This window comes from Aythya ferina (assembly GCF_964211825.1).
Source record: "Aythya ferina genome assembly, chromosome: 1".
NCBI lineage: Eukaryota > Metazoa > Chordata > Aves > Anseriformes > Anatidae > Aythya > Aythya ferina.
In genome coordinates, this window is record NC_140296.1 from 150,509,810 (window position 1) to 150,532,436 (window position 22,627).

General features: G+C 39.8%; 2 protein-coding genes across 2 annotated transcripts in view; one reads left to right on the forward strand and one right to left on the reverse strand.

The window, feature by feature from the left end:
• BPIFC (BPI fold containing family C) overlaps positions 1-9,531 on the reverse strand; it is a 45,438-nt gene extending 35,907 nt beyond the window's left edge. Inside the window, 5 exon segments of the mRNA XM_084501140.1 lie at positions 733-844; positions 3,063-3,188; positions 4,297-4,404; positions 5,857-6,085; positions 7,630-9,531. Of these exon segments, the coding sequence (XP_084357266.1) occupies positions 733-844; positions 3,063-3,188; positions 4,297-4,404; positions 5,857-5,923 (413 nt within the window). The 5' untranslated portion in view covers positions 5,924-6,085; positions 7,630-9,531.
• Positions 9,532-10,578: 1,047 nt separating this feature from the next.
• On the forward strand, positions 10,579-22,406 carry FBXO7 (F-box protein 7). The gene is made up of 9 exons (XM_084524014.1): positions 10,579-10,850; positions 11,756-12,056; positions 13,826-14,053; positions 15,398-15,539; positions 16,723-16,806; positions 17,889-17,981; positions 18,961-19,137; positions 19,831-19,868; positions 20,232-22,406. Exons 1-9 carry the CDS (start codon positions 10,729-10,731, stop codon positions 20,634-20,636), a joined length of 1,590 nt encoding a protein of 529 aa, XP_084380140.1. The 5' UTR covers positions 10,579-10,728; the 3' UTR covers positions 20,637-22,406.
• The last annotated feature ends 221 nt before the right edge of the window (positions 22,407-22,627 follow it).

The window sequence follows — 22,627 nt, forward strand, 5'->3', positions numbered from 1 at the left end:
CTTTGCTCTGAAGTAGTATTAAATGACCAGAAGTTATGTTTTTTTCAGGTTACAGCCTACTGGAAAAGCTTAAACTGGAAGATGGGAATGAAGGCTGTAAAAAACTCTGCTTTTCTATTAGTTTCCTCATTTGGGGATGTTGTAGGAAGCTCCACAAACCTGTTAGTCTACTGGCTGTTCCTAGTACAATGATTTTCCTCAGCAGGAAATAGAAGTGAAGACTTACATAATCAAAATTCTATGTTAGCCATTGTAAATCTACCCAAAAAGAAGTCATCTTCCTGCCTCATCAGCTCAAATGCATCATCCCCATGCACACATATTCATCCTAGCCTTTGTTGATGGCTTTTTCCTCATGAAGCAAACTCCTTTCACTGCTACATGTCCTTTATAGTAGCAGATGTTTAATAACACCAGTTATTCCCTCTTTCCCATCCGTTTCACCTGCTGTGTCACAGACATGCATACAACTGTCTTGCCCCAAAATCTGAGACAAATCAACTAATAAAATAGCTGAAGTGCTCTTTCAGAGGCTTTCTAAAGCTCACCTCCGAGTATGGTAGAAGGAAGTACTTTTAAAACAAATCAGCATTCCATCAAAGGGAGCAGAATTAGATGAGCCATTAAAAACTTGCACTTAGGAAAAAAAATGGCTGCATAATTATTACTATGCAGTAATAATATAATAAGCTGTTTCATCCTAGAACTTTGAGATGCATTTCCTTCACTTACTTTGAAATCATATAGTTGATCTTCATAGCTAAGAAACTCTCCTGCCCATTCCAGCCTGGGAAGGTCTCTTTCAATACTGCTTGCTTCAGGAGCTCCATTCCAATCTTCCTACCTATAAGGGGACAGAGGAAAGCACATACCTTGCAGGCCAGATTCTGACATACAAAGGTCTAGATATACTGATAAATAATTTAATCACTTTTAACATAGTTCTTAAAAACCTTCATAGTTCTTAAAAACCTTCAGTTCTTAAGCCCTTACCTTGACCTACTTCCAACCCCTTATTCATCCACATTTTAGCTTGTATTAGCCCACATACAAATCATTTAACCCAAGATGATTTTGACCTACATTTTATATTCCAGAACTCTTATCTGTTTTTTGAAACTGTTATACTTATTTCACTTTACACACAATGTGGATAGCTTTGGAAACACTCCGTTATCACATTTATCTCAGATTATTTTACACCTGTTAAATAAAAGGGCCTATTAGGAATTTGCAAGATGACTTACATGTGTAGTCCTTGCTTTCATAAAAAGTGCCAATATATGCATCTGAATTGCTGGTACGTAAAATGGAGAACTGTCTGAATTGTTGTTTGTATAGAGGAAATTGTTTGAGGTTTAAATCCAACCCTTTTAAATGTTTCCTTCCCTTCTCTTTCTGAGTACATATTTTACAGCATGCTGCAGATCTCTGATTTATTTTGCTAACTTCTTTCCTTGCTGAAAGGAATCCCTGCTTTCCTGAAATCCCAAATTCATTGTGTCTTCGTCCTTTTTGCTCAACTTTGATGAAGACACCACTAAAATTTTAATACCAAATGATGTCCTGCTTTCAGAACATATTTTTGACTTGAATTCCTTTAGCTTTGGAGCCTCACAGTTGCTGAATAAAAAACTTTTTTTTTTTTTTTTCCAGGCATTAAAAAAGAAAAAAACACACAAATAATTGAGATCCATGATAACTTACAATGATTACCTAGGAATTCTGCCTCCAAAGCAAAATAATTGACTCTGTCTGACAGAAATAACCCAAAGTTCTCTATTACCACTGTAAATGAAAGCAGCCAGTGACCTCAGATGGATTATCTGTAAAGGTTCTGGAAGAAGGTAAGGAGTGAGCAGGCAGGATTTATTGCCTCAGCTCTCAAATCTCATGTTAAGGGAAAAGGCATGACAGGTACCATGCTTGGCAAATATGAGAAATACCTTTGGGAGGGGCACTGTTAACATCTGTCCTTATCCCCAACTGCTAATGCAGGGTTGGTCTATTCCTTTGGCACTTGAAAGCCATCCTGAATGTCACAACTACTTCTGGGCTCACACTAAAAAATACCAGTCTGAGTTCTCATTTTTAAAGGCATCAGAGATGCCTAGGGAGCGCTTTCCCCTGTGTGTCATAAAAAGATACACAGATCAGTTCTGTTTTGGATGACTGATGTTTGCCCTGCACTTCTTAACTTTTCAAAAGCCTTAAAAACAATGCTTATACAGAGAAAGAAGTGGACCTGATCCTTGCTTTCATCTTGAAGTCATAACCCCAAGCTTCCACTTTTCATCTCACAAGTCCATTGTCTACCTGTCAGGGTGTTGAGCACATAAATAACAATTAATCCTTAGCATGACCCAGCCTTTGTTGAATTTGTACCTTGTTAACCTTTATTATTAACACTAATTCTGTAAACAATCAAAATTGTACTAAGTGCTCTCCACACCCATGGACTAAGTCTTAAGTGAGATAGTGAGAGCTAGCCTGAATAGAAAGAATAAGGAAAATATTTTGTGGATATTAGGACTACCATGCACAAGGTTGCTGATGTTCTGTTAAGGGGTAGAATTACGGCAGACAGTTACAAGAATTTTTGAAAGAACAACACATGCAGATGCTATCCCACCCCAAAGGGAGGAATGACAGTAAAAGTATGCAGTTATGTGGCTGTTCCAAAATTGCAAGCTTTTTTTTTTTTTTTTTTTTCCAATTATGTCTGCATTATCTTCGATTAAATACTGCACTTTCAATTATATGACCATTTCATTCTGGTTCTAAGAAAGTAGATCAATATGAGTGTAATAGAAACACTGTTAGATTGTAGGAGAATGTAATGAACAATACAAGGATAAACTTGCAGTTGGGGTGCACAAAAAGCAAGAGAGTAAGTGAGAGAAGAGACAAAGGATGTTCTTGGTGTGAGGTGACAGAAGGAATTTATTCTATTTCAATATTTAAGGACTTGGTTTCTACACTGCACCTTTATTAAGGAACTACATATATTCTGTACACAGAACATTCATCTTAAATTAACTTTTGGCAATGTCAAGACGTACCATAGTCCAGCCCTTTCTGAGTAATCCTCACTTTAAGACCAGGATTAGCTTCAAGTTTTAAAAACAGCAAACACAGCAGCAAAGAATACCACATCTTTAGCATCTTCTCACCTTTGTCACAGGGACCTGTTAACAACATTTATGATGCAAGTGTGATTGTAAATGATGCATACCACGAGTCAGAAAAAATCTTTATCCATCACTGTTCCCTCAAAGAGACTGGAACAAGGGTGGATAGTCATAGGCTGTTTAGCCAGTGGTCTATTGCACAAAGCAGTGAATGTGGGAGCAAAGAGAGATTTTTGATTAATGGATAAGCACTTTGCTAGGCATCAGTTACTGGTGAGACTGTGTGGTTCTGCTCCTCTACTCTATGCTTTCCCACCCATGTTTTGGCTGGTTTATTTTACTGTGTCCTACCTCCTGCAGAATGAACATGTCAGAGCAATACCTGTTGAGAAGGAGCATGCCTGTTTTAAAAATAAAGCACTTCTTTTTTTTTTTTTTAATATATATACACGTTTATATAAACACTGATACATGCAATTGATCAAATCAACTCACAAGAAGGGACTGCAATGGTAAATTCAAAACATACACAAGAATTACACTGTGATCACATGGGAGGAGAGAAGGGTGCCATGGCAAGAGACTGCAGCATAGTACACGTATGTCTGAGTGCAAAGCAAGACAGTGAGCCACTATGTGGTGGGACACAACCACATAACACAGCTTCACAAAAGCAGTGGTAAATGATTTTTTTTTCTCTCTATTACACTTTTCTAGCACAAAATTAAGGTTCTTTTGTTCAAAACTCTTGCATTCATCCTATTTTTCACCAGCAATGATAGCCACTGTTCAATTCCCTAGAAACAAAGCTGTTTCTCAAGACAACTTCAAAGCTTCTAAGTGCTGTGTTTGGAAGTTGTTAGGGACCTACAGTAATTTTACTTGGGCTTTAACACTGAGGAGAGTGGCACACCCTTTTCTAAGATTTAAGAATGTGATCATGGTACCTGTCATTAACAAAAACATGTTAACTAATGAGTAGCAAAAAGGTCTTACTAGTTTCTAAAGTAATCCAGCCTCTAAGATCTTCCCTGGATTTCTGATAAACACTACATTGTCTTGATCAACTTCTGACAATTTATTCCAAATCTGCCAGAAAATATACAAATGTATAAAAAACAAACAAACAAGGAAACAAACCCCTCCAACTCTTTGGTAGTCTTACTTCTGTGTTGTGACTGTGCTGTGACTGATGAGGCAAGACTCCAAACAGCTGCAAGTTCAGTATCCACCCAGTACCTCAGAAAATACTGCTCTTCAAGGGACTTCTGAACTGTAAGACAGACAAAATGCATCATCACTATTGTTCTGATATCAGTTCTCTGAAGGAATTCTTATGAAATTACCCCTATACACTACGCAAGAAAAAGTGGTTTCAGGAGAAAAATGAGTAAATCTGAAAACATAATCCACATTCTGACAATTTTTGAAAATCCCTCTTTAATTGGTCTTTCCATCTCTAGTTCTTATGCCTTTTTGGTTTTCTCTATTTTAACTGACACAAAATGAAGAATTATTTTAAAGTACCAATGTTATGTTATGCAAAACAGCCAGCTGGAGTCACAAATCCTAAAGTTGTTCCAAAAAGTGTCCTAGCTTTTCCTGCAAATGTAACTTTTTCTAGCCTACTCCTTCACAGTCAAGGAAAAATCAATATAAAACAACAACAACAACAACAAGACAGATTTTTATCATTAAAGTACACAGATTTTTATCTAATCTATCTAACAAGATTCCTAGGCAAGGTACCTCATTCTCATTGAATGTCATTCCCACTGAGGAATAAAACCCAGCCATCTCAGTCACCACTGTGCTTTGTTAGTTAAACGTTTTTGTTTGGCTCTTAAATATTTCCCAAGTGGGAAGTGGAAAAGCACAAACAACTGAATTTCATGGCACTAAAAGATGGTATTTCATATGCTTTCTCAAATCAACAAGCTTTACTTTCACACTCCAAGGGTGATATTCTTGGTTTCAACAAAGCCCCGAGTCTTTGTCAGAATCAAGAGTTGATTGTACAAGCTTAGTCAGATGACCACAACAGACAGAACTAAGGAGATGGAAGCTGTCATCTGACTGATAACCTAAATCAGAGCTGCCATTTTCATTGTTGATGACAATAGATGATAGACAAATTGCTCTGATTTTTATCTTCAGTAACTGAGCATGTATCAAGCAATTGAAGCATTTGATGTAAATACAATCGATGTAAATAATTCTCTTAATTCTTTTGTCTTCTCAGAGATAGAGTATTCAAGTACCTTAAGAAGAAGAAAAAGATAAAAAGCTGCTTTGTTTCAGTCGGTGTGTCTGTCTGACCCTAATGAAGTACTACTTACCAGTCTGCAGATATCATGTTTGGGTTCCCCCTTGTGAATTGTCTGCCAAAAGTTTAAATAAAACTTACAGTAAAGATTACAGCTGAAACCCACCTAAGAACTAAGAAAGCTTCTGATACAAAATATGTCACTACCATTGTCTTGTACAGACTTAACAGAGCCATAAAAACACACTATCTTAAACTGCCCAATTTTTAGAATATCTCCGAAAAAGAGTTTTGTCAATGTCCTGTCTTGGTCTATCACAAACAATCCAGTTGCAGTCCACAGTGTGCTCACAGAAGAATTTCTTTCACTTCCAAAAATTCAGGAAAGAAGTCTCAATAGTTAAGAAACACAAGACAAACAGTTCTCAAATATGACAGTAAGTATAGTGTCTACCCAACCTGCACTCCAGAAAGAACATTTAGTTTCACAAATATCCCTGCTGTTAGCACAGAACTGGGGTTGCATATTTCAGTTTCTTCCTTGCTCCATTGTTTCTAGTTACTCTGCTGCATGCTGAAGAACGGGTAGGCTTTCTGCAGCTCACCCTGTGATATCAAATCAAAAAGGACTCAATAGCTTCACGGTTTTAACCCTTCCTATTCACTGATATTCCATATGGAAGATTACCTGAGGGAAAAGGAATACAAAATTTATATGGTTAATGGGAAAGAGAGATTGGCTGTAATGCTTAAAGAAACCAGAAAATGACAGACTGAAGTTTGCTAAATGACATAAAAACAGGTGATCTTCTGCTCTCTACAGCCACAGCAAAGCCTTGGAGTGGAGCTGTCAGAGAACTATAATCTGTGCCAAGCCACAAAATAAAAAAAAAAACAAAAACAAAAACCAAAAAAACATAGCTGCAGTACTCACACAGAACTAATTTGATAATAATGATGGATAACTATGTTGATGGGCAGTCATCTTATGAGCTGATGGAAAAGAAATACACATGTTCCACTGTTTGAATCCATTTAGTTCAAATTCCTGACTTCTCTGAATGTCCTATCCTAGTACCCGAGCCAGAACCACTTGATTTATTTTTCCCAAAGTCCATTTATTAAAAAACTTGGTGTTCTTGTCATAGCGCTGCTGCGCACTGCACACTGCCATTTTGGCTAAGAACTGCAGGGGTGCTCGTAAGCTGGTCCCCAAGAAAAAGGGGAGGAGTAAGAAATGCAGCTATGTTGAAAAGGAATGCAGCAGGCATAGATACCTGGGATCTGCCCAGACTCAGACCCCAATCTAGCATTTGAGTAGGTCTGTTCTAAGTTTTCTTCTCTGCTTTCCTTCCAGTTTTTTGGCTCAATTATGAGACTCTTTTACAAATATTTGGAGCAAGAACAGAGCCGTGTCAGGTGGTGGTATGTTTGCCACAATGGGTCCTGACCACCACAAAAGCCTGTGAAATAGAATTCAAATGGAAAGAATAATGAACTCTAAAAAATATTACCTATTCAATTACTTGTGGAGCTGACAGCATGAGGATGTGCTCCATGTGCAGCCTCTACCCTGGTTTTATATAAATTGCAAACCCGTAAGAAGTCACCATAGACTCCTAGAAAGTACATGCAGTGATCTCAGTAAGAAAAACCTAACCCTTTTGGTTCCTCACAAGACAAAGGTGATCTTCCTGTGAGAATCTTCCTCCATGGGTGAAGAAGCCTCCTACTATGACCCAGGGAAATGTGATTTTGGTCTGCTAATGCAAAGATATCAAACTCTGCCTCTAAGATGTTACTTCAAAAAAAATTTGCCATGTACAAAGGAGTTCAGAAGTGAAAAAGAAAATAAAAGAAAAAAGCTCTAATGTGCTTTTGAAAGGTAGAGTCTGATCTATGAAGAAAGAGCGAAAGATTTTATTGATAATTTTATCAAGAATTATCTATAACATGATTACCTAAGATACCTAAGAGAATAATATATTCTGTGACTCAGGAGGTCCCTCACCAGTCTAAGGCTCCCACATCATTGCTGACAGCATTAGAGAAAAGGCAGTGCAGCAGCCAGCTGGGTGACTGCTGGCAGGAGAAATCCTGCAGGATATTCCTGATTCAGACATCTCTGACAATTTTTTTACTGCCTCCAGCAAAGGAGTCCTTTGATCTTTAGGCAAGAATGATGATGGAAAGCAACATAAATTATACAGTACTTCTGATACTTTAATATACCTTTTAGGAGTAAAGTTGACCACCATCAAGCCACAAGAAGCTAGGAGGTTCTTTCCCCTGTCTTTGATTTGAACCTCCTTCCCCCGTGACAATCTCAAAATGTTACTTTGGACTTTCACAAATCTGACGACACTGCAGTCTCCATGCCCTTCTGCTCATCCTACCATCTCTGCCATCTTTTAATGTGGCCCTAGTCATAAAAGCCACCAGTATTGTAAGGGTTAATACATATGCATGTATATATATTTATACATCTTATAAAACGCACTCTTTGTATTGGCAAATACAGAAAGAAAAACAATGGAAAAGGTCCACTGGTTCAGAGCTACTGCACTCAGCTTTCAGAAAAAAAAAAATATTCCATGAGGTATTTAGTTGAACCAAAGAGACCTTTACTTTTTATAGTCCTCCCTTGGCATGGGAAGCTGACTGCAGGTCAACAGGACTACAGCTATAATAAGTTTAAAATTTCTCAAGAGAAATGTTACCATTAGGACTCTCAATAGTTCTTTGGTGAAATGGTTTCTATTACTTTTTATGCTGACCACGTGAGGAAAAAAAAAACAACTAGATAAAGTACTTTGAGTTGAGAAACCAGTGTTGTCTCTTAACCTACTTCATGCTGACAAAGAACTTTCTTTTGTCACCATATCGTATAGTCTTTTCAAATTAATTTGACTAAAAAAAAGTCATAATTTCTGATAAGGGTGAACCATGCTGAAAGCCAAAACTCTTCCGTATACAACCATTTCTTCAAACTTGTAAGTACACAGTTTTTTTGTACTATTTTTGCAGACTGCCTTTCCCAGCCTGATGTCAACTTCATACCTGGCCATTGGAAATCCTTCCCCAATAGATGGAGACAAAAGAAAATCAAAATGGTGGAGAAAAATATTACTCATCAAGTAACACCCCTTTTAAAAGGATGTGTGAGTACAAAAATAAGATGGTGGTTCTTGGTCATTTGAAATTGGCACAGGCAAACTTGGAAGCTATGCAAAATGTTTTAGCCTTTTAACATGATTATTTCTCAGTTTTTCCTGTTTTCTATTTACTGTTGTGTGCAGAGCATGTCTGAACCTTACACGGTGGCATGACTCATGAAATTCAAAGGGAAATTTAGCAGAATGTCAGCAGAAATGCTCATTTGTAACTGGTATATCTGGTTACCTAATAATGATTAACACAGCCAGGTCTTGAGAAACTGAACCATCTTACTTCACACAACTCCCTTAGCTTGTTCAAACTACTAATATGGTGCTTCTGCTGGAAACATCACAACTGTATCCATGAGCATTTCTCAGACTAGGGGAGCCTTCTCCTTTCTAAAGAAGAGCACAGAAAGAGCTGTCATGAAGCCACTGGGAACACAGAAGGTGACTGGGACATGGACATGGACAACACAGAAAGGCAAAACAGAGCAGGATGCCACGGCCACTAGAAAATGGTCACAGTGTTGAAGCAGGAGCATGACTCATTTTGGAGTCAGCCCTCTCTAGGACAGAGGAAAGCAGTTTTTGACAGGCATGGTGCTCATGATCTGTCCTCAAACATTCTTTTTTTCTGTGCTTTTTTTTTGTCCCCGCCTTTCCCACTTCCTTCCAGTTTCCCACATCTCTGCCACAGCAGCATATCCTTCTGGGGTTTATCCAGGATGCAGCCCCATTTTATTACTGCATAAGTATGTCTGAAACTGGGCTAGTGGCAACAGATGCAGCAAGCTTCTTAGGAACTATCACTTGTTTTAATGCTCGCAGTTTGCATGTAAGATGAAGATAAATGTAACTAGCATCAGCTCTTTCATGGTGCAGTGAGTTTTGTTTCTTCGTTTTGGTAGTGTCTTCACCTTTCATCATCAATACAAGCCTGTCCTTTTTATTCAGAACTTTATTGACATGTTGAAAACAAAAATGGCTGCCCTCTGGTTTTATAAGTATTTGACACCAAAATCTTAATGAAATTTAACTATTTGCCTGGTTTGGATGACCATGTTTACATAGAGTGGCATGAGATTTGGCTTGTAGCCCAGAACAGAATTTCACAAGTTTGATTCTCCTCTTTCTGACTGGCCTCATACATGCTGAAAGCACAGAGACAGGGCCATTCCTGTAGCCATGGAGTTAAGAAAGGTAAAGTGATACAAGAAACTGCACTTGATGGGAGCTGTGCAAGCTATGTCTTTCAAGTTCACTCTGCCTACGGGTATTTAAATATTATATTCCTACAAAGTATGATTTTCCTGCACCTTGTAGTACTCATTCCTTGTGTGGAGAAATGCAGTTAATTGTGCTGTTAGAAGGAAAAATCATGATCATCTAAGAATAAGCATTATTCAAGTTACTTGGAACTCAGTCTTCCATTTAATACGATTCTTCAAACTAAGTACAAACTTGAATATTGTGCCTTTTGCATTTTTTCCGTCAACTTTCTGCCAAGCAGATATTTCCAGGTGAAACAGAATACTCTTAACAAGAAGTAGTATCAGGTGCAGGGAGATGCCTTTTTTCAAGTCTGAAAACTTCAGCTGAAGTGCAACTAATGCCAACATAGTAAAGTCTGCTACACTTCGTATGTGACAATATTATTCGGGTGCAGGCGCTAAGGCGTTAGATCTGAGGTGATAAGGAAGGTATGAAGGAATTACGAGTCCCTTTATAACGGGACGCGCTCTGACGGCTGTACCCTCCCTCAGCCCTTCCCCTGCCACCTGTTCCCAAGAACTCCCCCCCCCAGAGCGCACCACACAGCACACAACAAGCCCTCATTGAGATCTTTATTCTTACAGACAACACCCAACGCGGTACTGAACCGAAAAGAAGGAAAATAAAAAAAAAAACAAACACCTCAGCTGACGACCAACCCCCCCCCCCCCGCACTGAGGGCACCAACGGCCGCCCCTCAGCGCGGCGCATGCGCGGTAAGCCGAGCAGCGCCCCGAGGGCGGTCCCGGGCGGGGAGGGGCGCGGCGGCGCGGCGCCAACCAAGCCAAGGCGGCGGCGGCGGCGGCCCAGCAGCCCTCACGCCCGCCGCCGCCACCCGGAGCTCGGCGGGGCCGCGGTCGCAGCGCCCGGTGCCGCCGGTGCCGGTGCCGCCGCCGCCATGAAGCTGCGCGTGCGGCTGCAGAAGCGGACGGCGCCGCTGGAGCTGCCGGGGGCGGAGCCAACGCTGGGGGAGCTGCGCGCGCAGCTGTGCCGGGCCCTGCTGCCCGCCTGGGGGTACAGGTAGCGCGGAGCGAACCACCCCGCGGAGGGAGGGGGGGGGATGCGGGGGGAGGTGGGGCTGTACCATTGTGGGGTGGAGAGGGGAGGTTGGGGTATATCCCCCTGCGGTGGCGCTGCCGCCCCTTGTGGGGCGGGCCGTGAGGGGGTTGGGGGGGTCTCTGGATTTTATTAAAATAAAAAAGTTTAAAGTGTGAGGAAGTCTTGGCGGTGTTTGTAATAAAGTCTGTTGAATCTATTGAAGACGTGTGTGTGTGGAAGTGGCTCGTCTGGGGGCGGGTTTTGCGGGGTTTTAAGGCTCAGCCTCTCTGTGGGGACCAGGCGCTGTCAGGCTGTGTTACCTCAGCAGGCATTTCATACGTGGTGCCCTCACGCTGACCAGCTCCCTTTATGTCGGTTTTCTTGTTGTAATCACCTTTAAAGGAGCCCTTTTCACTGCCTTCGTTTGTAACTAGTGCGCGAGAGAGCGGCTGTGGGGTTTGAAACAAGTTTTGGTGCTTAATCGGATAGCCAGGGCGTTGAGTCAGCAACGCTAAATATACAACCGGCCAAGGTTATGTAAAAACAAGATAAAGTTTGTTTTGCAAAGTTCGGTATCTTCTGGTCTGGAGTGCACCTGTTTGCTCTCCTTCATAACCGCTTTATGAGTGGTTACGGTAGGCACCGCTGGGCTTCCCAAGCAGCTACAGCTACTTAAAATGTACTCGGGGAGAAAAATAGGAGAAAAAAAAATCACAAAGTAATCTTTTATCACTTTTCCCTTTGTGTCTTACTAAGTATAAATGCATTAAAACCCATGGAATAGAACTATCGTAGCACGCAATATGTGTTTCTAACTATACCGCTCTGTTACCTCTCATACCCAAACGGAGCCAACCACATTTCATTTTTTTCCTATTATTTTGCAGTTCTGATACAGAGTTTTCAATAACGTTGAACAGCAAAGATGCTCTTACAGAAGATGAGAAGACTTTGGCTTCATATGGGATTGTTCCTGGTGATTTGATATGTTTATTGCTAAAAGAAAAAGATGCCAAACCCAGCCTACCTCCTCCCTCACCTTCTAATCCTCCCACGCTTCAGAATGGTCACGAGACATCCACCGTGATCCCCAGCAGAAGTCAGGCCGACAGTCCGAAAGAAGAAAGGCAGGATGGACAATCTGCCAACCAGAAAGCTCAAGAGGAAGTTCAAAGTAATGATGACAGGGTAAGGCCAGTGCAATGCAAAGCAAATCGTGCATGTTTGCAAAGTGCACGATTCCTTTCTCATGGGTTGTAAGTTCCCTGTGATTCGGATGTTATGGAATGAGAGGCCTGCCTGTATTTCTTGTGTGTGGAGGTTATGTTGCTGAGACAGCTCCTGCCATGTGCTTCATGGACTCATCAATGTTGGAAAAGACCTTCGAGACCATCTGGTCCAACCATCCCCCTATCACCAATGTCACCCACTAAACCATGTCCCTAAGCACCAAGTCCAACCTCTCCTTAAACACACCCAGGGATGGTGATGCTACCACGTCCCTGGGCAACCTGTTCCAATGACTGACTGCTCTTTCTGAGAAGAAAGGTGTACATCTGTATGACCCCATATACTTGTTGCAGTTAATAGGCACCTTTTTTGTATGTTATTCAGTGGTTTGTTTCCTGTGTGACAGTATATGTAATAGTTAAGCAGGTAACTTCACCCACCAGCTGCTGGGTCCTAAGGTGAAAGGAGGCTTTCTGGAAGAAACTCTGTACGTGCCACAGTGCTTGGTGCCTATCTCGTTAGGTGATTATGTCCCTGTTAGGCAGGAGCTAGAGAAGCTGGTCATTCTTTTTAAAGCAATTAGTTCTTTGTTTTGAAATAATTGTTTAATACAATGTCCCTTACTACAGCTTTTATACAAGGAATACTGCTAAGCATACTTACAAAAATATTGTTTTGAACTATAAGAGTTAAGATTTAGGATGAAAAGAATTGTAAGTAGTGAAAGTGAATGTAGTTGCTCCATTGTCACAGGAGCAGTATGCCCTTTGCACATGGTGCTGTGGGCATACATGGTCCTTACCTGTTGGTCAGGCCATCTTTAGCTCTGCAGAAATCTATCATTTATTTCATTTTTCAAGTGTGAAAAATTCTTGCATCTTCCTCCAAAACTACAGTTACAGAAAGGTGTCCAAGCAGCTATGCATCATTAAAGTACAGCTGTAGAAATGTGCAAAACTGTTTTTAATGGGGCCTATGTGCATTGTTCGTAATGAGAGGCAGGAAGCTCCCTGGGTGGATGGTCACGCCTCTTGTAAAAAAGTGAAGGTGTCTTGTGCCATTGAACATGCATGTGGGAGAGAAATAGCTACAGCTCCTTTAGGCTCTTTTTTTTTTTTTTTCCTTTTTCGTCCTCTTCCCATAGATAAATCCAGCCATAGTTTTAATTCACTGCTTTTTTTAGTTTGTAGGTAGTTTTATAAGTTACGTAATAACATGGTGTGATTTTGGTGGGAGAAAAGAAGCCCAACAAAACCACAGCCCTCCTCAATTGTTCTACTGGTATTTTTTTTTTCGGCTGTATAAGCCTATTGTATTTTTAAGGAGTCTAAGCTAATCTCTTTACGTGCTATGCGTGTTGGTGTACCCCAGTGACTAAATTATTCCAGTATATGTTAAAAGAATTCTGGTGAAGGTTTGTTATGTTACCAATTTGTCTTCGAGTACTATATGAAATAAAACAACTGACTTTTTTTTACAAAGGGCTTGCATTATAAGTATTAAAAAAAAAAATAAATACAAAGGCTACGTGTATAATCCTAGTCTCCAAATCCCAGTGTTCAACTGGGATTCTAGAAAATGTAGATGAAACGAGTATGTACAAGTTGCGTGGGAAATCTGTAGTGTAGACTTGGGGCCCATGAAGACTATGGTAAGCAGGTAAATAATAGCGATGTATTTAGAGGTGTAAATTTCTGAATGTAAATGTCTTTTGCTATCCCTTGAAGGCAGGATCCAGCATAGAGTTTCCTTCTGGATTAGTCCCAGAGGATGTCGATCTGGAGGAAGGTACAGGCTCCTATCCCTCCGAACCCATGCTGTGCAGTGAAGCTGCTGATGGTGAGATACCACATTCCTTAGAGATGCTCTACCTTTCTGCTGAGTGTACCAGTGCTGCCGATGCTTTGATCGTTCTAGTACACCTGCTCATGATGGAGACAGGCTACGTACCACAGGTGAGTGCACCACCAAAAAAGAAACTTCCTGGTCAGTGTGAGTACGCTGCAGAACATCACAAGAACGTATGATACAAGATGCCTCTGAAGATCCCCATCGGGCTTTCTATGTCAGTCAGCAGCTGCTGAAGTATCACCTTGTCTTATTTGCCTGAGCAGTATGGCTTAAGGGCAAAGACTAGAGCAGCTTTTAAGGTGTGAAAAAAGAGGCTTGCCTCCGTGTTCCTTTCGGTCCCCATCCTCACCGGGACCCAGCTGGTAACTTCCCATTTCTGCTTTACACTGATGAGTTTGTTCAGATGTTCTTGGATTGTAGCACTTCATTGTAATGCTGTCTTCAATATCAGCATCATCTCAATAGGATTCAGTTCAAATGGTGGCTGACAAGGCTTAGGTCTGCCCAGGTATTGTCACCTAACTTGTATTAACTCAAGTGCGTTCAGTTAGGCTTTGGTTCCGCTAACATATTGAGGTATCAAACTCAAAACTTGAGTACCTTATGGCACTGACACTATACAGTGTATGAATTCACCTTTTCTCTTCAGATTTTCAGACTAGCATTATATGTTTACTAGTGTGTGTGACTGAACATGCAAGATAAGACTTGCAATCTGTGGAGGTGGTTTAAGTCTCCTGATCTTCTTTGCAGTGCTAAGTATGTGTATGGAATCAGTTTAGGTGTCTGGTTGACCAGTACCATTTAAAAAATCTGCTAAGTTAACTGTATTCCCATAGCCTGAAATACTATCTGAAGAATACATTTGCTACTGGGAATAGTTTAAGTCTAATTAATCAATAGGCTTGGAAATATGGAATAATTTTCCTGCAAATTTAAGAGGAGAGAGTCTGCTTGTAGTTGTGGTTATGTTGTATCTCCTTATGGGAGTCTGAGTGTTTTCATACTGAAATTGAAAGGAAAGTTGTTAGTCCACTGAGATTTTCAAGTTGATTTCAAGCTATGATTCTTCAAGTCCCATCAGAGATCGTAAGTTCATGAAACAGGTGCAATAACGTGTTTCTCTTGCACAAATTAACATATATTCAGGAGTTGTCAGAATGCAGGAATAAATGACAGAGTGAAGTACAGATCTCAGAGAAATAGGTGTAAGTCTGTATATTGAAAACCTTCTCTGTCAGAAACTGGGACAGGACAAAAAACACTAAACATTTCCTTGTATTTTCTTGGGGAAAACAGTATATACTCATGCAGTTATAGACTGTATCATAACACAGATTGGGGCTAAACTAAGATTTAAATTTCAAGCGTAATTCTGGAATTTTCAAACTTCTAGTCCTCTTCTTCCACTTGTGATGTATGGCGGTATTATCTCTGTATATTTTTAGGGGACAGAAGCTAAGGCAGTATCTATGCCAGAGAAATGGAGAGGGAATGGTGTTTATAAGCTACAGTACACGCATCCCCTTTGTGAAGAAGGTTCTGCTGGTTTGACTTGTGTGCCTTTGGGAGATCTTGTTGCTATTAATGGTAAGTTGGTCAAGTTTTCATCCTGTGTACGCATCGTTAAATATCACCATTGTTTAGCAAGATAAAACTCTTACATACTTCCTTACACCCTCTTTGGAACCATAACTTGATTTTCCAGATTGATGAGGTGAGGTACCACTTCATGACGCTGAAAATTTTTGACATTTATTGTCTCAGTATTAGCTTTTTCCCTCCCTTTCTTCAGAACAGATCAGTGCTTGGGGGATTCAACTGGTCTTTTCATTGTAACGTTGTAAAAATCCTGTTTTATGTGTTTCATTTCATAAGAACTGTGTTATACATTACCAAAGACTAAAAGGAGGGAGATTTGCTCCAGCTACAATGTTTTGTTTGGTCTTATGTTCTTTACAAGACTTATAAACAACTCGTGGACTACACAATAGCTTTAATGTGTAATCTTTCTTGAAGCATGTTAACAGTCTGTGGTCTCAAAAACTGCATTTATTTGATACAGAAAATTTAGGGAAGTCTAATGTTTTTTGAAGCAACTTCCATGTCACTAGATGTGTTTTTTTTCTTTTTTCATATTTTATTTAGCATTTGAGCAATTCCATGTTTTTCAAAAAAAAAAAAAAAAAAAAAATTGAGCTTTATTTTTACTCAAGATACCTTTGATTAAAATTTGTAGGCTTTCTTGTTAAACATGTAGCTGCTTATGCTAGTTTGTGTAAGCATATAATGTATTCTCAGAACATGTACACAGTTTGCTTTCTGAAATTACTATCAAATGTTTTAACCAAGTCAGGCTAGCTTTATATTCATAGTAGTTGCAACACTGTCCTAGCGTTCACATAGTAAGACTCTTGAATCTTCTTCTAGAGTTTATAGCATTTGAGTTAATTTTTTTAATGACTGGGTTGTACTAATGGCTTGCTGTGTGTACCCCTTCTAGGTGTGTTGCATTTATTTCCATGGGATAGAATTGTTGAAGACAATGCTTGGTTTTTGCCACTAAGATATTTTTTTTTTCTTTACTATTTTAAGTTCCAGTTTATTTTTCTGAAACTCTTATTTATCTAGCTGCTTGAAGCCATTTAGTATTTTTCTGGAGGGGAGTTGGTAAGGGAGTAAAGTAAAACACCTTCTGAGAGTAAGGCGATAATAAAGTGGTCTTTGTCATCTCAATATGTTTTCAATTTTGATTTTCTTCTTATATTTGCAGCAACATTAAAAATCAACAAAGAGATTAAAGGTGTGAAGAGAATACAGCTACTGCCTGCGTCCTTTGTTTGCTTTCAGGAACCAGGTAAACTGAAGAATAAGGGAGTAGAGTGACACAGTGGTTAAGGATATTCTTCAGTTTAAGACTGAAGTGGTAAAAAATAGCAAGAAAGAATAAAAATGTGGTCATCGTTCAGATGGGCTGCTGCTTTTTGGTAGAAGGAATTCAGAGTGTAGCCATTTCCTTGTATTTTGCTGCTAAAACAATTTGAATTTCTTGGATTCACTGAGTAAGAAAAGGACTTTGCAAAGCCTGAGTTGTCCTTTGGCCCATATGCCTCTTACTTACGAAGTCCTGAATTTATGTGTGGATCTCTGAGGCAGCAATGCTGGACTGTACCCTCTTTCTGCCTCATATTTCAGGACTTTAGAGGCTGACAGTACCTACAGTCTTGCTGTGGTGCTATCACTGTTGTATTATTTTTGTTAGAAAATATGTGCTGACTGCATAGCTCTCTCCAGGATGCCAAAATCAGAGGAATACTAAGGTTGGGTTGGGCAGATGGATATAGATCCTTTGTCAGCAGAGTAGCCTGACTAGCCTTTTGTTTTATGAAGCATTAATGAACCTCTTTGTTGCCAGTTGAGGCTGACTCAGTGTCGTACGCTGTGTCCTCAGATCCCCAGTCCCTGATTTATGAGGCTAGTCAAAAGGCTGTAAAAGTGTAACTGAGTGCTGAAACGTGTCCAAGATAATGGTACAGTCTTCTGGCTCTCGTTTCTTCAGAGAACGGAATGGGAAAACATTCCTGTCAGAGACGTGAATGTTGCAGGCATTTACAACATAGGTGCATGCTGCCTATGGGCTTTGAAATCCAGGAAAAGAAGTGCTGAAAGCTTGGGAGCCAGTTTGTTTTTGAAGAACTCAGATATTTCTCTTAGTGGTGCTTTTTCAAGCCAAAGGAAAGACTAGCTTTAGCATGGAAATGGCCTGTAGTTTCTTGACTTCATTCCATGCTTGTAACATACTAGCTGCAGATGTGTTCCCATCAAGACTGCAAGCAAAGCATGGTTCTGTTTATAAGAAAACAGTAGTTTTCCTGCTCTTGTATAATCGTTGCATTCTAACCTGCTGAAGTTGAGCTTTTTCTCTCTCTGCTTTGATAGAAAAGGTTGCGGGTGTTTACAAAGACCTTCAGAAATTATCTCGTCTCTTTAAAGACCAGCTGGTTTACTCTCTTCTGGCTGCTGCCCGACAAGGTGAGAAAAAATATTTACAATACAGTACTTCATTTTTGAGGATGGAAGGAAGGGGTGTGTGTCTATCCAAAGCTTTAAAAGGAAAAGTGTTAAAAACACTTGAAACAGCTGTTCAGTGGTAAGTACATAGAGAGTAAGAATGAATAATTTATACAAAGGTTAACCTAATTTATTTAGACTGTATTTCAAAAAATGCTCATGTAATGACAATTTCCTGGTTTTGCTATGTAAAGACAGAAAGTCCTTTCTAGTCTCACTTAGAAGATTGAGATGGAATGGCTGTTCTTCATACTTGGTGATGAGAAAATCACACCACAGTAACTTTGTGGCCGTGGTTTTGTAGTTTTGATCTATTTCTTTGTCAAAGCTGAAAAACTTGTATAGCATCATATTTAGAAGTCAAACCACTGGAATGATCTCCTTAGTAAGTGGTCATTGAGGGCTTGGAAAGGATGGAAGAAGTAACCCTAGCTGGTGTTAGTGAAGCATTAGGAAACTGGGCTTTCAGCGTATAGGTATTGCCATAAAAGATTCAGCTTTGTATTCTGAAGACACAATGGCATTCCCTGTAGACTTCAGTGCAGGAAGGCTTTACGTGAAACATGCTCTATATTTAATGTTTTTTTTTGTGGACTCCTGAAATTGGGCAGATTTTTTTTCTTTTACCTATTCCAGCCTTTGTTCTGTAGCCTGTAAACATAGTTAGGCATGTGGTGTGTTTCTTAGGCTCGCAGTGGACAGTGGTGTGCAGTATAAAATGTCATTTGCCCTATTTTGTGCACTCTATAAATGTCCTGAACATTGGGAAACATTTGTTTTATAAGAAGTCGCATCACAACACTTCCTGAGAAAAGTCATTTAATGAGGCATCAAGGGGAAATGATTGAAGGGAAAAGTTATAATGTCCTTCCTTTCTTTAGAGTCTTCAGAGTAAGCTCTGCACCATTTAGGTAATGCTTCTATTTCCTCCACTTTGTAGCACTGAACTTGCCAGATGTTTTTGGGTTAGTGGTCCTTCCTCTTGAGCTGAAGCTTCGGATCTTCAGACTCCTGGATGTCCGTTCGCTCATCTCCCTGTCTGCTGTTTGCCGGGATCTTTATGCAGCTTCAAATGATCAGCTTCTGTGGAGGTTTATGTACCTGCGAGATTTCCGAGGTAATGTCGAGATGCATGTTTTCTCTTATTCTCATGTGAACAGAGGGATTAGGTCTGACAGATTTTGTCAAGAGGCTTCTTAAGGAACCACTTCTGTTTTTTAAACACTGGGAAGAAGTAGAGTCTTCTACAATACTAACCAGTACAGTTGGTCAGGGGTAATTCAGGTGGATATGCTGTTTTCTGCTTTGAAAAATGGTCATAGCCTGCAGAGTCATTTCTCATGGATTATATAGTTTTGGCCATCATATGGTACAGACCTTTGTATTTTTTTTCACCTGTTTCCCTGGGTAGTTTGGTGCACGGGCTATTGCAGATACTAGAGAGTAGAGGGAAGGGATATTCCTTCCAGCAGTCCCTTGTAAGAGATTGATTTCTGATAGTACTTCCCCAGACTTCCCTAGATAACCTTATTTTTTCAAAGATGGGAATGGTGTTTCTGGGATATCTTACTAAGTTTTGAGATGATGCCTTACATAGAATGGGTGTATGAGCAGCTCACCTACTGGATGATCCTGGGGCTTAATTCTTTTTAAAGCCACATTATCTTTTTTTAAGCCACATCATATATAAAAATGTATTGACCAAGTGTTTTTTCATCTCCTCCTGCAAGTTCCCACAAAATGGGGCATCCTTGTCATGAATGCTACTTAAAAGGGATTGCTCACTTTAATCTTTTTGCTTCTCTTGCAGATCCTATTGCAAGGCCTCGTGACACAGACTGGAAAGAAGTAGGTGACTTCTCGATATAATCTCTTTGAGAATAGTCTACATAGGATAATTTGAGGCTAAAGCATTGACTTGGGGAGGCTGTAGTTTTAAGTTCTATTTTAAAAGTGTGGTGGCCTGTGCACACACATTGAGTTTGATCAGAGTAGGAGAAAACAGCATCGGTGAGTGACAGTGCACGCATAAATTGCAGGTTACAGGCCTTTCAGACACGTGATTAGCCTTTGGCAGGCAGAGTGGCTGCAGTTCTGGGTTTTAAGAATGAAGAGGAGTTCTTTTCTGAGAATTGAACAACTGAATGCAAGTGCTGAAAATGAAACACAAAGTGCTTCTAGACCATAAAATACCTTTGTTTCTATCTGCAGCTATACAAGAAAAAGTTGAAACAGAAGAAGGAGGCCTTGAGATGGAGGCACATGATGTTTCTGCCCCCTACACCTCATCCAATTCCCTTTCATCCCAACCCGTTTTATCCTAGTCCCTTTCCTCCCAACCCCTTCCCATCAAACCCAATCTACCCCCCCACGATCATTGGTGGAGAATACGATGAGAGACCAACACTTCCGTACGTTGGAGACCCAATTAACTCGCTTATTCCTGGTCCAGGGGAAGCACCGGGCCAGTTTCCTCCATTCAGACCACATTTTGACCCCATTGGTTCCTTGCCTGGAGCAAACCCTACACTTCCAGGACGAGCTGGACCCACTGACAGGTTTCCACCTAGACCCAGCCGGGGCCGCCCCATGGACATTCGCCGTGCGTTCATTTGACTGCTGCTTTCTCCTTCAGTGAATTTTCTAATTCCTGAGCTTGCTTTCTAACTGCAGGAGGTTGCAAAATCCAGGCACTAAAATCTGCCTTCTCTTCAGATTGTTGGAAGGACTTGTGTGCATGATACTGTTTTGACACCAAAGTCAGGGTTTGTTTATGTTCTGGTAACACTGCAGCACCTGGCACTAACATCTGTTTCAAGAAGAGCTATGAGTTAGAACAATTAATGCTGTTCTCTGCCCTCCTCCTCCTCCTCTTTAGTCATCTGTGAAGTGCTACTTAGAGACCAGAAGGATACTGGCCAAATATTTGCTGCATCAGATAAAAAGCACTTTAAATGCAAATCCTATCTTTGTCTGTCTTATTTGAAAAGTTTTATTAATTTGCCAGGAAAAAAATATTTTGTTTAAAATCTACCTGGCTAATAATCTATCTTAACAAAAAATCTACCGTGTTCCATATAGAATAGGATACTATCACTGTTATGGTACGTGTGAGTTCATAGTTTTTTTTTTGTTTTTTTTTTTTTTTCCAAAGATGACATTTTCTTTTTCCTTTTGTTTTTATTAGGTAAAAAGTATTTTTGTGTTATTATGTAATACACAAAGAATACAGGGAAGGGATTTTTTTAATGGATATATTAGAACACAAATCAATTCATTTTGCAAACAACTGAGTAAACTCATGCTACAGTGCAACTCTAAAATCTGAACAGAAGCAGAGCAATTTTACAAAGAACCAGCAGCAAGACTTCTGTCTTTTTTCTTGGTTGAACAAGTTGACTTTACAAATAAGTAGCTATAGTACATGGCCGCGTTTACTGTGTGTGAACTAAAATTGGTGCAAAAGTAAGTCTTTCCTCCTGCCTAACTACTTAAGGAATTAAGCAGCTTGATCTGGTTGCAGTGGAAATGGGATCGCAGCAGGAGAAACAGAGTTAATACTTACTTTACTGCAGTAAGTTCCATTTAATTCCATTACTGCAGTATTAAATCTTTCTGGAAGGAAACACTGTAGTTTGTTTTAAGCACCTTTCAAGTGTTGTCTCGTTAATTAATGAACAACTAACAAAGTCACTGTTGAAGTCTCCTGATAAGATCTTCGGTCTGATGCTGAACCTCAATTAAAGACTGGAATAACTAACAAAACTTTGCTAGAACTTTTCATTTCTTTCTTTTTTTTTTCCTTTTTAAGATAGATTGGTCACTGTTTCTGAAAATGTAAATGGTACTGATGACTGTTGTGACAGCTGATACTATTTTCTACAATCCTTCTGGAATTCAAAGAAGGGAAATGGATTACATTTCCTATTAAATACAAGCTGTTTAATCAGTAACACTTATGTGCTTTTCCAGGTGATATTTCAGTGACTCATCTTGTTTTGTATAAAATCAGCTGACGAGTGTGGTCAGAAATTTTTGTTATTGACTCCCACGGGAGTAAAATATAATACTTTATTTTGCTCTCAAAAGTTGCATTTCCTTTTTTTTACCCTCTCCTACTTCGCAGCTACAGCATACCAGTGCAAATCCTGCCCTTATCCAACAGTGAAGAATAAATATCTATAGAGTCTGGGGGGCAATGTTTCCCATTTGATGCCAAGTCTAGCCTTAATTTTTAACATTTTCCTAACGTGGTTGAATTTCCTTGTTCAAAGGGGTTTTTCACTTGAGTGAAGTGCACAGTCAGACATCTTGGAGCTAACAGCAATTCTTTATATTCCACTGACTATAAGAAATAAAATGGATGTCTACACTGTGGATCTTGCACCATTTTGTCCTTGTGCTGAATTCTTCAGAAATGCATACATTAAATTCAGATAAGGTCACACAATTTTAACTGATAAAATATTTTGTAACTTATTCTTCACTTTTTTCAAGCTATTTCTGGGAACAATGATCTTTGTGTACGATACATTAATTTTGTGGTACCAAACGTACTCATTACTAATGCCTTGATGATATCCACATTGCTCACTCTGCTCATGCTT

Coding starts and splice junctions, on each gene's coding strand:
- FBXO7 (XM_084524014.1), top strand. CDS start 10,729: ATGAAGCTGCGCGTGCGGCTGCAGAAGCGGACGGCGCCGCTGGAGCTG. Junction 12,057..13,825: donor TTCAAAGTAATGATGACAGG/GTAAGGCCAGTG, acceptor TATCCCTTGAAG/GCAGGATCCAGCATAGAGTT. Junction 14,054..15,397: donor AGACAGGCTACGTACCACAG/GTGAGTGCACCA, acceptor GTATATTTTTAG/GGGACAGAAGCTAAGGCAGT.